The sequence below is a fragment of the Lepeophtheirus salmonis genome, chromosome 6, assembly GCF_016086655.4.
Source record: "Lepeophtheirus salmonis chromosome 6, UVic_Lsal_1.4, whole genome shotgun sequence".
In the NCBI taxonomy this organism is placed as follows: Eukaryota; Metazoa; Arthropoda; class Copepoda; order Siphonostomatoida; family Caligidae; genus Lepeophtheirus; species Lepeophtheirus salmonis.
In genome coordinates, this window is record NC_052136.2 from 9245266 (window position 1) to 9257576 (window position 12311).

The 12311-nt window shown below is 33.1% G+C and overlaps 2 protein-coding genes and 2 long non-coding RNA genes across 6 annotated transcripts; 2 read left to right on the forward strand and 2 right to left on the reverse strand.

Moving 5' to 3' along the window:
- Positions 1-399: 399 nt before the first annotated feature.
- LOC139905638 (uncharacterized) lies at positions 400-1252 on the forward strand. Its single transcript, XR_011780567.1, has 2 exons — positions 400-837; positions 968-1252. It is a non-coding gene; the product is annotated as an uncharacterized lncRNA (long non-coding RNA).
- Positions 1253-2499: 1247 nt separating this feature from the next.
- Fkbp12 (peptidyl-prolyl cis-trans isomerase Fkbp12) lies at positions 2500-3267 on the reverse strand. Its single transcript, XM_040715280.2, has 2 exons — positions 2902-3267; positions 2500-2831 (listed from the first exon to the last, which is right to left on the reverse strand). Exons 1-2 carry the CDS (start codon positions 3064-3066, stop codon positions 2670-2672), a joined length of 327 nt encoding a protein of 108 aa, XP_040571214.1. The 5' UTR covers positions 3067-3267; the 3' UTR covers positions 2500-2669.
- A 517-nt stretch (positions 3268-3784) lies between these two features.
- On the reverse strand, positions 3785-5706 carry LOC121120233 (uncharacterized). 3 transcript variants are annotated; one of them, XM_040715074.2, is made up of 4 exons: positions 5617-5706; positions 4506-5432; positions 4206-4436; positions 3785-4147 (listed from the first exon to the last, which is right to left on the reverse strand). In XM_040715074.2, exons 2-4 carry the CDS (start codon positions 5242-5244, stop codon positions 3948-3950), a joined length of 1170 nt encoding a protein of 389 aa, XP_040571008.1. In that variant the 5' UTR covers positions 5245-5432; positions 5617-5706; the 3' UTR covers positions 3785-3947. The 3 variants fall into 3 exon arrangements, with proteins under 3 accessions (XP_040571008.1, XP_071745249.1, XP_071745248.1); XM_071889148.1 differs by having other exon boundaries at positions 4506-5462; XM_071889147.1 differs by having other exon boundaries at positions 4506-5523.
- A 987-nt stretch (positions 5707-6693) lies between these two features.
- Positions 6694-7244, forward strand: LOC121120795 (uncharacterized). Its single transcript, XR_005865207.1, has 2 exons — positions 6694-6725; positions 6834-7244. It is a non-coding gene; the product is annotated as an uncharacterized lncRNA (long non-coding RNA).
- Positions 7245-12311: the final 5067 nt, after the last annotated feature.

Below are 12311 nucleotides of genomic sequence, written 5' to 3' on the forward strand. Positions count from 1 at the left end.
TCACGTTATTTTGTGAAAAACTAATTATGGCAACAATGTTTCTAATTATCGAAAATATGTTTTTGAAAATAAGGAATCTTTATAATTTAGGATAAGGTATATATCGACTGTGACTTGAGATTTAATGACCAGTGCTTGGAGTTCAAGTCTTGTTATAATCATAATTAGTGACTAATTTGCTCCACATCTAACAATTGTATAATTAATATTTATTTGTACGATAATTTATAAATGAGAAAAAGAAATTTATTTATGTTAAAAGTTGATAATATTACATTATTAGTAATCTTCAGTGATAAAAAAAGTCCTATTATAAGATAAGTCATAAAGAATCGTTTTTTCATGAAGAGAAATTGCGTGACGAAGTTGCAAATTTTTTGGGCTATAGCGCGCCAAAAACAACAGTTAACAAGTGCTTGTCATAAACCTATATATAGACATAATAAGTATTAACTAAAAAAAAATCACAAACTCAGTGGTTAAGCTTCTTATGAATGAAAATTGTATTTTTAACTCTCGTATGGTATTTATTTTTAATGCACACTCGTTGTTCCAAGGGTTAAAATGACCCACTTTTAAAAATATCCAATATTGCAACTTGCACATTTTAAGTTTGTGATAAATAATGCTAGGGGAGAGGGAGGATACTTGTTACGGAGGAGACATGTTGCACTGCCAATAACTTTAAAATTAAAAGTTATCTAACCACCCTGTTCTTAGACGACTAAATTTTTTCCTTTGTTTATCATGTCAATATACCCCCCCGGGTTGCCTAATGCTTACAATTATAGAGAATTTCGACATTGAGATTTTTGACACAAAAAGTAAACATTTTAGGTAAGTGTTTGTTGAGATATATTTATATTATAAAACATGTGATTTTAATTTTATTTATTAAATGTAATTGTCTAGTATGATGTTCGATTAATTAACATGCTTATAATATATAATTTGTTTCAATATTCAGTTCACTGATTTCAACACTCACCATTTTTATTATATATACTCGTACCATTTATATAAATATATTATCTATAATTATGTTATGTTTTTTGTGTAATTTCATGTTATACTTTAATTAGCAATCACAGTAAATATTAAGAAAATGTTTTTTTTAAATTTTATTATTAACTATGCTCTATTTCTGTAAAATGTTTTATTTGTTTATTTTATATATACATGTAATTATAAGTATTTACTTTATTCCGACAAGCTGTAATAAAAAGTAAAATAAATACTTGAATATAACAAATGGTAGTTTTTATGTGTTTCTTCCTGTTGTACCATATCTAATCATACCATTTACCATGTTTCCTCCTACCGTTTATCATATCTACTCCTGGTGTACTAAGTATCCCTTTTTTGGTTGGTTTCGAAAATACCAATAAATGGATATTAATTATTGCTCTTCATCAAATATAGTTTGGAAGTATTTGTATTTGGTAACTACCTATTTCATGTTGCCCGGACGTTGAATTATCCTTTAAATTGTGAAACTTTGGTAGTTAAAAAAATCAACAAAAAATCGTAACATGTATCCTCCCTCTACCCCATATATAATTAATTAAAAAACTAAAACCTAACTTTTCATTTAAATACATTTTAATTTTACTTGTAGAATTATTATAAAAAATATCAAAATAAGTTATAGTATAACTTATTCAATGAGAATTATGAAAAACACCTTCGACTGTCCTCGTCCCACAGACTGGATGTTACTTCATCCCAGAAATCTATGGACTCCTGTCAATATAATAACTCAATGTATCTTTTATAGTTAACAGGTTATCTAATTTGGGCCATATCTGTAAGACCTTCGAAATTTCAATCTTTGGAGGGATTAATATGTTTATGTTCTTTAAAAGATGTCAAATGGGGAAACCCTACTTTGTGGGACCTAAAGTAATTGTTTTTAGTTCTAAGCAGCACTCCAATTAGTGTCAATGAAGACTATTTTATCTTACAATTTCTGAAAAAAAAAAGTTTAACTTTCAGATAGAAAAACTCATTTTTCACTTGAAGATGAAGCAAGTCCAGGGCTATATTCTTTAACGGATTCTAGATCTTGAATTATTCCTTATTAAGGATATTTCATTAAGTTACTTTTGAATTCATTATTTCACAAGCCTAATAACCGATTTGCTAATTATGAATTCTATCTGTGATCTCAACAACTATTGATTCAGGTATCGTCTAGTCATCAAAAACATGGCTTCATTTTTTTATCCAAAATTTTATTTATTTTGAAGTAATGTGGCTTTAGTCTAATAATAATTATCATGCCTATGATACCAGAAAGTTTGGTTAAAGTTCATGTGACAAAAGTAATGTTTTTTATTTATCTTGGTATCTCTAAATTAAGTGGTTCTTCCAATAGTGCTTATTTCAGCAAAAAATTAAATGATAAATAATGTTTTTTTAACTTCCCTCATGTTCAGAACTTAAAGGGTTAAGGAAGATGTTGGAGTGTTTTGTTCACATCACAAAAAACACGCTTACTGTTTTTTTATTTAGTTTATTAGTTTATAGAATAGTAATTAATAATTATAATAAGGAGTTACGATACGAGATGTAAAAGAGATTATTAATAAAAAATCTTGATACAAGAATTCATTAAATGATTAAGTCCTTATTTAATGAAATATCAAAATCACATTGTTTATAACTATTTAATCCACTCTCAATAATTCAACATCGAAGATGAGAACTGAATTGGGTGGAATACAGCCGGGAATTCCTTGTGCGCCGTATCCCATTTCTGGTTGAATGGTCAATTTAGCTCTTTGACCTACAGACATACGAGCCAAACCGTTTTCCCAGCCTTTAATGACCTAGGATTGAAGGAGATAAAACATTGTAATCAAGGGAGTGAAGGACTCGGAGTCAATTTGTGTAAATTACCTCATTCTTGCCAATAGTGAATTGGAATGGCCTTCCGCGATCCCGCGAGGAGTCCACCACCTTTCCATTCTTGAGGGTAAGCACATAATGACAGGACACCTTTTGCCCATTCTTGGGGAAGGTGGAGTTGTCCCCCTCACTCATGGTCTCGATTTCAACAGTCATTCTCGGTTCAGGTAGATTCAAGATTGGAGTCCAGTCTCGGGAAAAATAATTGCTCTGTTAATAATTGTCTATTGCTATTGAGCCGAGAGAAAAATTGGATTCTTTTTAGGCCGGAAAAATGGATGAATATAGGATCAAATCAATGAGGCCAACTGCTTTCATTTCCTTTCCTCCTTTTATCGACCTACTCCTCCTCATTCTGGAATAAGTTTCATTTACACACCCTGCTTCTCTCTCTCAGGCCCCAGCCACAAAAAAACCCTCTGGCCGTACTGCCTGTGGGGGCACATAGACTTTTTATCATATATTAAATTATTTGGAAATTCCACAATATTCAAAGTCAACCTTCTGCCATAGGTTCTTCTCTCCTGTTATAGCTGTTCATAAATCATAGGATCTCTAGCTATGATTATTTCTCATTCATAGTTACTTCTACAGTCTGTCAGGCACTATTGAGCTTTCAATTCAAAGAAAGTCACTATTTCATTTAGCATGTGCCCTAATTAAATTTATCTAAGATAAATTTAATAAGAATATAATATAAAGCATGTTTGATTCATTGAGTTGACAACTCTTCAATTTAAATAATGGGCTTAGTGATTCTAATTATAATTCTAAAAGACGGTTCGTGAAAGTATATACACTTTCAAAAATATGGATTACAATGATTAATTAATATTAAAAATACTAAACAGTAGAACAAACATACTGAGCTGAGTCTTATAAAATGACAGATTTATATTTCAATATAATATATATTTTCTACCATAAATTATTAAACATGAATAACTTGCATTTAACAACATTTTACAATTAAATAAAACTAAATATTTAAATAAGAGTTGTTGATTGTAAAGGCCATTAAAAATAATCAAGTGAGTTTAAATCAACATGGATTTATGTTTCTTGGGCGGAATAGCATCGTGTATTGCATATTTCCACGTCCATAGTCGAGCCACTTCATCAAATTTTTTTCTATCAGTTCGATACAAAGATCCAATTCTAGGTTCCATACAAATGTCACAATAAGGATCCGTCAAAAGGCTTTGAATCGATATGAGAACTTTGGGGATAGTAAGACCTACAGAAACAAATATATATAATCGTATGTAGTAGGATTAGCTGACTCATTTCCTTACTAGAGGACCAATTGTTTTCTTGAATAAGATCAATTCCAACATCACCATGTCTAGATATGTTAGGATGAAATATTCTGGAAAGGAATCTAACTTTTGGCGGATCAAATGGATAGGTAAAAGGTACTTTAAGATACAAAAAGAAGATTCCTCCTTCATACGGACTTCCAACAGGACCCGTAATCGAAGCTTGCCAATGGTAATAACTTGAATCTAAGGGTTGCGCCCTTATACCTAAATTAAAGGAGTAGTCATAAAAATAAGAATTACAAAGACTTCAATAGAATAGTGAGGTAAATGCACCTTCTAAGGGATCCTGTGAAAAGTTGCGTAGATCATGCCCCAAGCGTTTCCATCGAAGTGGGAGTGAGTTGTTATCTGCGGGTATCACTTCTGTCATTTGGTAGATGCACGTAAGACAATATGAACTTTCGATTAGCGCTGAATAGACAGCATACCAATCCTGAATGGATGCAAAAGGTACAAAGAGAGGCCATCGTCTTTGCGTATAGACTTGCCATTTTTCGGAACTAATGCGGGAGAGGAGGGAATTCCAACGATGGGACACGTTTCCCACTGCATACAGAGAAATATCGTCCAGATAAGAAAATATGACAATAAGGACTTCAGGCGGAAGTTCGTCCAGTGGACCACCATCTCCGAGTCGAACCTGGTTCAAGGCTTCTACTCTCGGAGAAAATCCATAAACCACCGCTCCGCCATTGCTATTATTTAGGCTATGATTAATATTTATATTATTCCGATTCGTGTTATTGTTAGTATCATGAGCGGGAAAATCGTCATTGGGCTCTTCATTCCCAGAGTCTCTATCTTCCCCACCAGCTTCAGAACTCAAATCTCTGACTCCTTCTGGATCAAGATCGTCAGCGTATAGGAAGGCGTGACAAGTGGCACAAACGGGCTCACCGAATGAAGGACCATAATAGCCATTACAGGTTGTGCAAGAGCTCAACACTTCCTCCTTTTCCTCAACGTCTTCCCCATCATCGTCGTCTTCATATTCGTGATCACGGCTCTTCATTACGGAGAGGATGAAAACATGGAACACCAAGACTTTTAGCCAGCTTTTAACTACAGTTTAAGTAGAGCTGAGTATGTGAATTATATTAATTTAATGTTATGATTTTCCTGCGCAGATTCAATGTTGCCTCATGACGTCACGACTTCTCAACCCATAAACAACAATCATCTCTAATTGTACTGGACTCTCTAGAGGAGTAGATGCTTCAATCACGCAACCTGTTGGGGTGAAAAATGATGTTTTTCACTACAACGGGTTGCATGATTGGAGCTTGTGGGCCTCCAGATAGAATTAAACTCATTAGCTTAGAGCTGGGATTATATAAAGGGGGACTTACTAATCTATGTTTCTAAGTTTATGAATATAATATACCTATAAATGTAAAATTATTTAGATCCAGTTGTTACGATACTAATAACTTGGTAGACTACGATTAGTTGTCTTCTAAGTTGTAACTTTGAACGACTGCATTTAAATCATTTATAAATATTTTTCAATTTTCTGTTGACAGATGATATACATGGAGAAAAAAATATATAGAGGTGACAAGGCAATGATGTTTTATTGCCTTCGGCTGTTCACGTTTGTCGTATAATATAGGGATATATTTTATATCTTATTCGAACCCGGGGATTTAAAAGAAATAGAGATACAACACTTTGAAAAGAACTCATCTTGAGGATTTTTAAGTCATAGAAGTCAAATAATTTGGTCATCATGAGGAAAACAATTATTTATTTAAAGAAAATACTTGTTTTAGTCCTCATTGAACAAAAAATTCATATAAAATTTCTAAAAATTCTCTCGAGAGCTTGCAAAATAGTTAGTTATCCATATGGATTGGTTCGGTACTTTTGTTCAGGATTGAGTTAACTCACGAATTCATTATTCCTCCCCTTCCCTGTTCGAAATCTAAATGTATCTGTCTCCATAACGGATCCTGAGAATAAAAACGTGGTCTTTCTGATTCAAACTCCTATGGGGAGTTTGATGCACCTGGATGTCTAGGAAATTTATAGAAGCTAAGACCATGTTTAGTGCTCTTATTTGTGCAGCTAGGTAAAACCATATATAACCATGATGATTATGTCAAATGATAATTCAAACCAATGATTACTAAAACAACAAGTTATTATTTTTAAAATATTATTGTTGAAACTAATAGCAAAAAAACTAAAGCAAATATGTTGAACATTATTTATAAGTGCTGAACGAATCGCTGTAAATAGTTTGAATTCCTTCTTAATCTCCCGATTATTTGTAAATGAATTAATAACGCCAATAACGCCGAAACGGAGAATATACACCATTATCTTTTATTATGTATATTTTTACAATAAAAAAAACACCATCCAAAAATGGAAAAACAATATAATTAAGATTATGTTTTAAATAGTTAAAGATGTGCTCATGTCAAATCAAGTCTTCCATTTCTTCAAGAAACTTTGATCCTTCTGAAATAAACTTATCATCCCAGATTCGTGAGTCATAACTCCTTCTCCTTATAAAGTATAAATAGTACAAGATTACAGAATACTTCTTTGTCATTATTTAATCACTATTTTCCTTATTTTCTTCTTCTCTAATAGTTGTATAATTAAGCTGATCGAGATACAACAGTAAAGTTCGAACCGAAAATATAAAAAGACGGCGAAGAGGTCATGCAACAAAATCTCCTCCAGGAAAAATTACCAACGGCAAAAATGTAAGGGGCGAAAATGTCAGCAACATTAGAACCAAGAAACCTTAAAGATAGCCAATTAAAAATATTTTACTTTTATTTAGGTTGTTTATGTTAAAATTCTAAACTAAAACGATCTAGTATAATGTGTAAATTTCTATTCTAAAACCTCATTGTGTATAACATTTTTTTGTTGTTTTTTGTCCATTTGATATAAATATAATCCAACCTACACCCCCTTATGACACTCTTGAAAATCCAACATAAATTGTCAATGTAAAAATACTGATTATGGTAAATATAAAGCCATTTTTTCTAATGTTTGACCTTGTGGTTTATTTATTGTCATCGCCATTGGTAGCTTGTCATTTTCCATCTTCATAACCATAATAAAGATTGAAAATACATACTAAGATTAATTTGCCAATCTTCTTAAATTCCCTTTTTTAATTTGTATTCAATATACGTTCTCCCTTTTTCCGTTAATTTAATAATTCGTTATAAAATATTATTATTGATAAAAACTTATAAAGCGACTTTATGGATGTTTTCGAAGTGGCGTTTGATTGAAGTCGTGCTATTGACACAAGAAACTTTTATATTTTTGCTGCATAGACTGTAAATCCCAATATTTTTTCCTGGTTAGTTAGATCTATTAAAAAATTCGATTCTGACCCTTTCCCTTTTTTAAGTTTCCATAATTTGAATTAAAACCTTGTATAACCAAGATTATAACGGATTTGGAAAAGTGGTGTTACGCACCACACGGTACGAATAAAAAAGGGAAGGGGTGGGGTAGATCATGGATCCAGGTTCGCAACTAAGCTGGTTAGGGTCCTATAATATTTCTTAAGCCAAGATTTTCCAAATTTTACTATGCCAAGGTCCCCAAAACTAATACATTTTTTGCTGAGGCCCCCTTTATACTAAACATGTACACTATGTATGTGTAGACTGAAAGTAATACTCAATTCTCCATTTTCTTGGGCCCGAATTTTCTAGCAACCCCTTTGTTTTAGGTGCCTGTTACCAAACTAAGCCTGTATAAAAAAGAACCGAGACCGTTGAAATGAAAGGATCGGGACCGATAGAACCACTGGACCTGAACGGGGCACAACCTTGAGTATAGCTGCTATAAGATATGCAAGGTTGACAATTTCCCAACCTCGTGGTTCAACTATAGACTTCAAAAGATAAACAGGTTTGTTAGAGTCGCATAGGTTCACAATTACTTGCCTCATCATTAAAATTCCTAATGACCAATTTATTATTATTTATCGAATAAGAATACATATTAAAATTTTAACCAATAAATTCATTTCAAGATATAACTACTATTGAAACAAAAAAGATTATGCTTATGATAGATACAAAGTAAATACCGTAATCCTGAAATCCTGCAAGAAGAAGATTATATTTAAGCTTAAATTTCAAGGGATAAGCCAAACGAATTTGTAGCTAATGGAGTGAAAAACAAATTTGAACATTCGAATTTATATTTAATAGCGGCCCTCATAGTCATACATTAAGAAATATTAATTAATCTATATTAATACAGACTATTTTGTCCTATTTTTATTGGTATGAGCAGGCCTTTAGTGTGTGTACTTAATAAACTGCGTAATTCCAAGAAATGTCGAGTTTTCCTGATGGAATTCAAATATTTAGACAAAGATTAATTTTAAAACGAACTGGGAATAAGAGTACACATTTCACTAATGTCAACATCTGATAAAATATAAATTCTAAATTTAAATGAGAAAGGAAGTCAGTTTAGGAAAACTTCCTGATGTAATAATGGGTTCCAAAAAGAAAAATAGGGATTCCCAAGTTTTTGAAGAGCTCCAATATTTTGAGGGGTTACGAGCTTTTTACAAATTCAGAGTAAAATTTGGTTTTTATGCACTCGAGTCGAGTTTTTTGTGTCTTTTTTTTTTTAATTTACTTCATAAAACTCGAGTTTTACTCGTGACACATCACTACTTTTATTTTATCATACACATAAATATAATATATAGAATATACAACTAAGTAAAAGCAAAATATCACTTACAACCTACAAAAACCAAAACTTATTTAAGGAGGTTTAAAACCTGTCTAGGTGGTTCGGTCTTTGACGTTCCGCTGACCAAACCTTTTCCATCTGTTATTCTTTGGAATTACCTTATATCTATTAAATTTAGACTTGGTTGCCACATTGCGCGCCATGATTTGCACCACCCTTTTGAACTCTGTATGTTCATGTTAAAAGTATTGTCTTGGAGAAAGTTGTGATTCTCCTTAGCCTGAAGGCATACTTCATACCTCTTGTGCTTACCTAGATAATTATGTTGGCCTTCACGACTTCTTGAAATTTGGTCTTCTCATGTACCAAAGTGGTATTATACTTTATCGATATGTCCACGAAAAAGCCAGACAGCTTACAGTAGAGGGTTCTAATATAAATATTGTTACTCTTCACTAGTGAATGTATCCTATTATTGTAGACAAAGCTTGCAGTTGACAGGAGGTTCATTACTCCAAGTCCACCATTTTCAGCTTAGGAGCCAAGAAAACTTATAGGCGCATCGTGGAACGGGTCCCTTATTTTTACGGACATACTTGATCATTACAATTTTAAAAGCCTTACAGTTCCCCTTGATAATCTTGGATTTTGTCACTGCATAGAGGTACCGTGTTATTACATTGCTTTTAAGGATGTGTATGCGTTGTTTATCTGAAATCATTGTATTATCGAGCCTTTTGAGCTGCAATTTTAGACAATTGATCATATCCGCTTTTTGTTGCCCAAAACTAGAGCAACGTATACCTAAAAACTTGTAAAGATCATTGAGTTCCATATTTTTGATAGTACCATCCGAACTAGTGAGGATATGGGAAGGGTCAACGTACATGAGGCCTTTTTCATTTCCTTCTATGATAGACGACAGACCCGACTTATTACTATTCAATGATAACCCAACTTTAACTGCTGCAATTTCAAAAGATTCTAAGTAGACCTGAAGACTTTTAAGGTTTTTACATATTAGGATGGTATCATCAGCATACATCATTCTGTTAATAGCAGTACCAGAGATGTCAATCTCATAAGGCGCGTCAGTGTCCAAATCATTAAACCCAGACTTCATCACTAAAGTGTCTTACATTTTGTCTCCCTGCACTATTCCTCTGCGTAATTTAGCACCTAAATCACCCTCAAAACTTGTGCTAGCATTTATATAGACCATTCTATAATAATTAACCAATGGTAAAGGGACATCGTCTATTATGAGGGGCCTAATCCGCGATTATGGCTAACAGAGTCGAATGCTCTACGCATATCTAGCCACGCCAAAGAAAGTGGTTTACCATTCTTTTGGCTATGCATAACAGGACCTTTTAGAAGCATTCTCTACTGAGAACAAAAATTTCTTCTCATTGGATGGTAACTTGGGGCATTTAGTTTTGGCATCAATCGACTTAGGCCTAGCTCCCTCCACTATTGGGAAGGGGTCGTCCTGCTCAGAAGAGGACACAAACTTGTCATCCACCTTGTCAGTGACTAAAGGATAAGTTTTCTTCATTCTTAGTTGACCCAGGTAGCACTTTTTAACAGTTATGTCAAACTCAATATTATTTAGCGCAGCAGTACTCAAGAGGGGAATAGTATGAATGGCCGCCTCTTTCAGGAAGGCACTTAGTAGATTCGAGTACTCCTCATTACTCCACCCGCTTCCTCTAGCCCGTACTGCTAAGCTGAGGAAATCAGAAGTGAGTGGCCTAGCCACCTAATAGTGGGACAACCCAATCGGCTAGTATGTGAGAAGAGTTTATTCATAACCTCTTCTGGGAATACGCTTCATTGTCCTTGTATTTCCCTTTCAGTGTGATATAGCATCGACGCCTTCGCGTCTTAACGGTGAAGTCATTATTGACCTAAGGAAAGAGGTGAGCTTGTACCACAAATATACGAATATTAACCCTTTGCTTGAACTTTGCAAAACGGTCATTCAAGGAGGGCGATTACCTTGCATGTTTGAAGAGGGAGTAGATATTCCTAATCTCTAGGACTCGGAAGGCATGCAATTCACAAAACATAGGTCTCATACTCAACAGAGTGGGAAACAATTGCATGTATGAAGATTTTTCAGTACTTGACCATGATTGCTTAGGAAAAAAAAAAAAAATGAGAATTTTAACACAAGTCCCTCTTTTATTTTTCTTCCCCATCCAGAGCCTTTCAAACTAGGAATTACTAACAGAAATCAGTCAAGATGTGTAACTCACACTCATGAAAACTATTTCATTGCTAAGTTTCCTTGATGCATATAATGTAGAAATTGTTGTGTCTTGACGAGTGTGAAAGGCAAAAAACTATTTAATATCAGGAATTCAGGACGACCGAGAGAAACAAGGAGAATGCATAGCCTTTTGAAAGAGTTTCAACGGAAGAGATGTAGTTGAAGGATGATAAGTATCTTTGTTCCACACCGTAAATTTCAATCCGGTATTACTCCTCTTCATTAAACATATCATTACACATTTCAGAAGTATAGTATACAACAATTCCATACTAGTTATGGAGGGAGATGTGTATTTGAACCAATGTATGATGAAGAAACAGATTTGGTTGGACGATAAAAAATATCTCCACAATGACTGATACTTCCATTAAATGAGATTATATCCATCGAGTAAGGCGCAAGAGCCTTTTCTGAAGAGATGAGATCCCTGAGCATGACAAATATCCGGATACCAATGTCATAAGCACATATGAGTTCAATGGAACAATGAGTGGACTCAGATTCATATATCCGGATGTTCCGCGAAAAAGATCCATCCAAACCATCATGATGAAGTACATAGTTTGATTCTAGGAGGTTTTGTGACATTTCTCAATCTCTTTTGCTGATTAGGAATATCAATGAATTCTTAGATTCATTGGGCATATTTATTGTTTACTATTAATTTATTGTATAAAATTGGGATTTTAACGAGTTAATAGTTTTTGAGTCCTTTAACTATTTATATTCTTATAAAGGCTCTGCTAACTCCAATAACTGTAATTAAAAAAATAATCATTATTTTGCTGCTATATGTTTGTTGATTTTTTTTTTAATTCATGAAACGTCCGGTTTTTATTAATTAAGTCTATCTTCAGGATCTACAAAAAGGGGATAAAATGTTCGTTCTAAAGATGACGATTGCTCTTCGTAATTTAATATACATTAGGGATTTTTTGTAATAATAAAAAAATATAAAATAAGTCATTGTAAAATTAAAGAAAGATCAAACTCAATTTTTTTTAAACCAAAAAATTTAGATGTAAGAATGTAAACAAGAATCGAAATATAACCCTAAATTTTACTTATTTCAAAATATTCCCTTCCAAAAAACCAGCAAAATA

Bases quoted from the DNA above. Each gene is read 5' to 3' on its own strand.
- Fkbp12 (XM_040715280.2), bottom strand. From the start codon at position 3,066: ATGACTGTTGAAATCGAGACCATGAGTGAGGGGGACAACTCCACCTTC. The intron at 2,832-2,901 runs GTAATTTACACA...CTTCAATCCTAG, and splicing joins TCACTATTGGCAAGAATGAG to GTCATTAAAGGCTGGGAAAA.
- LOC121120233 (XM_040715074.2), bottom strand. From the start codon at position 5,244: ATGAAGAGCCGTGATCACGAATATGAAGACGACGATGATGGGGAAGAC. The intron at 4,437-4,505 runs GTGCATTTACCT...CCTTTAATTTAG, and splicing joins TTCACAGGATCCCTTAGAAG to GTATAAGGGCGCAACCCTTA. The intron at 4,148-4,205 runs GTAAGGAAATGA...TTGTTTCTGTAG, and splicing joins AGAAAACAATTGGTCCTCTA to GTCTTACTATCCCCAAAGTT.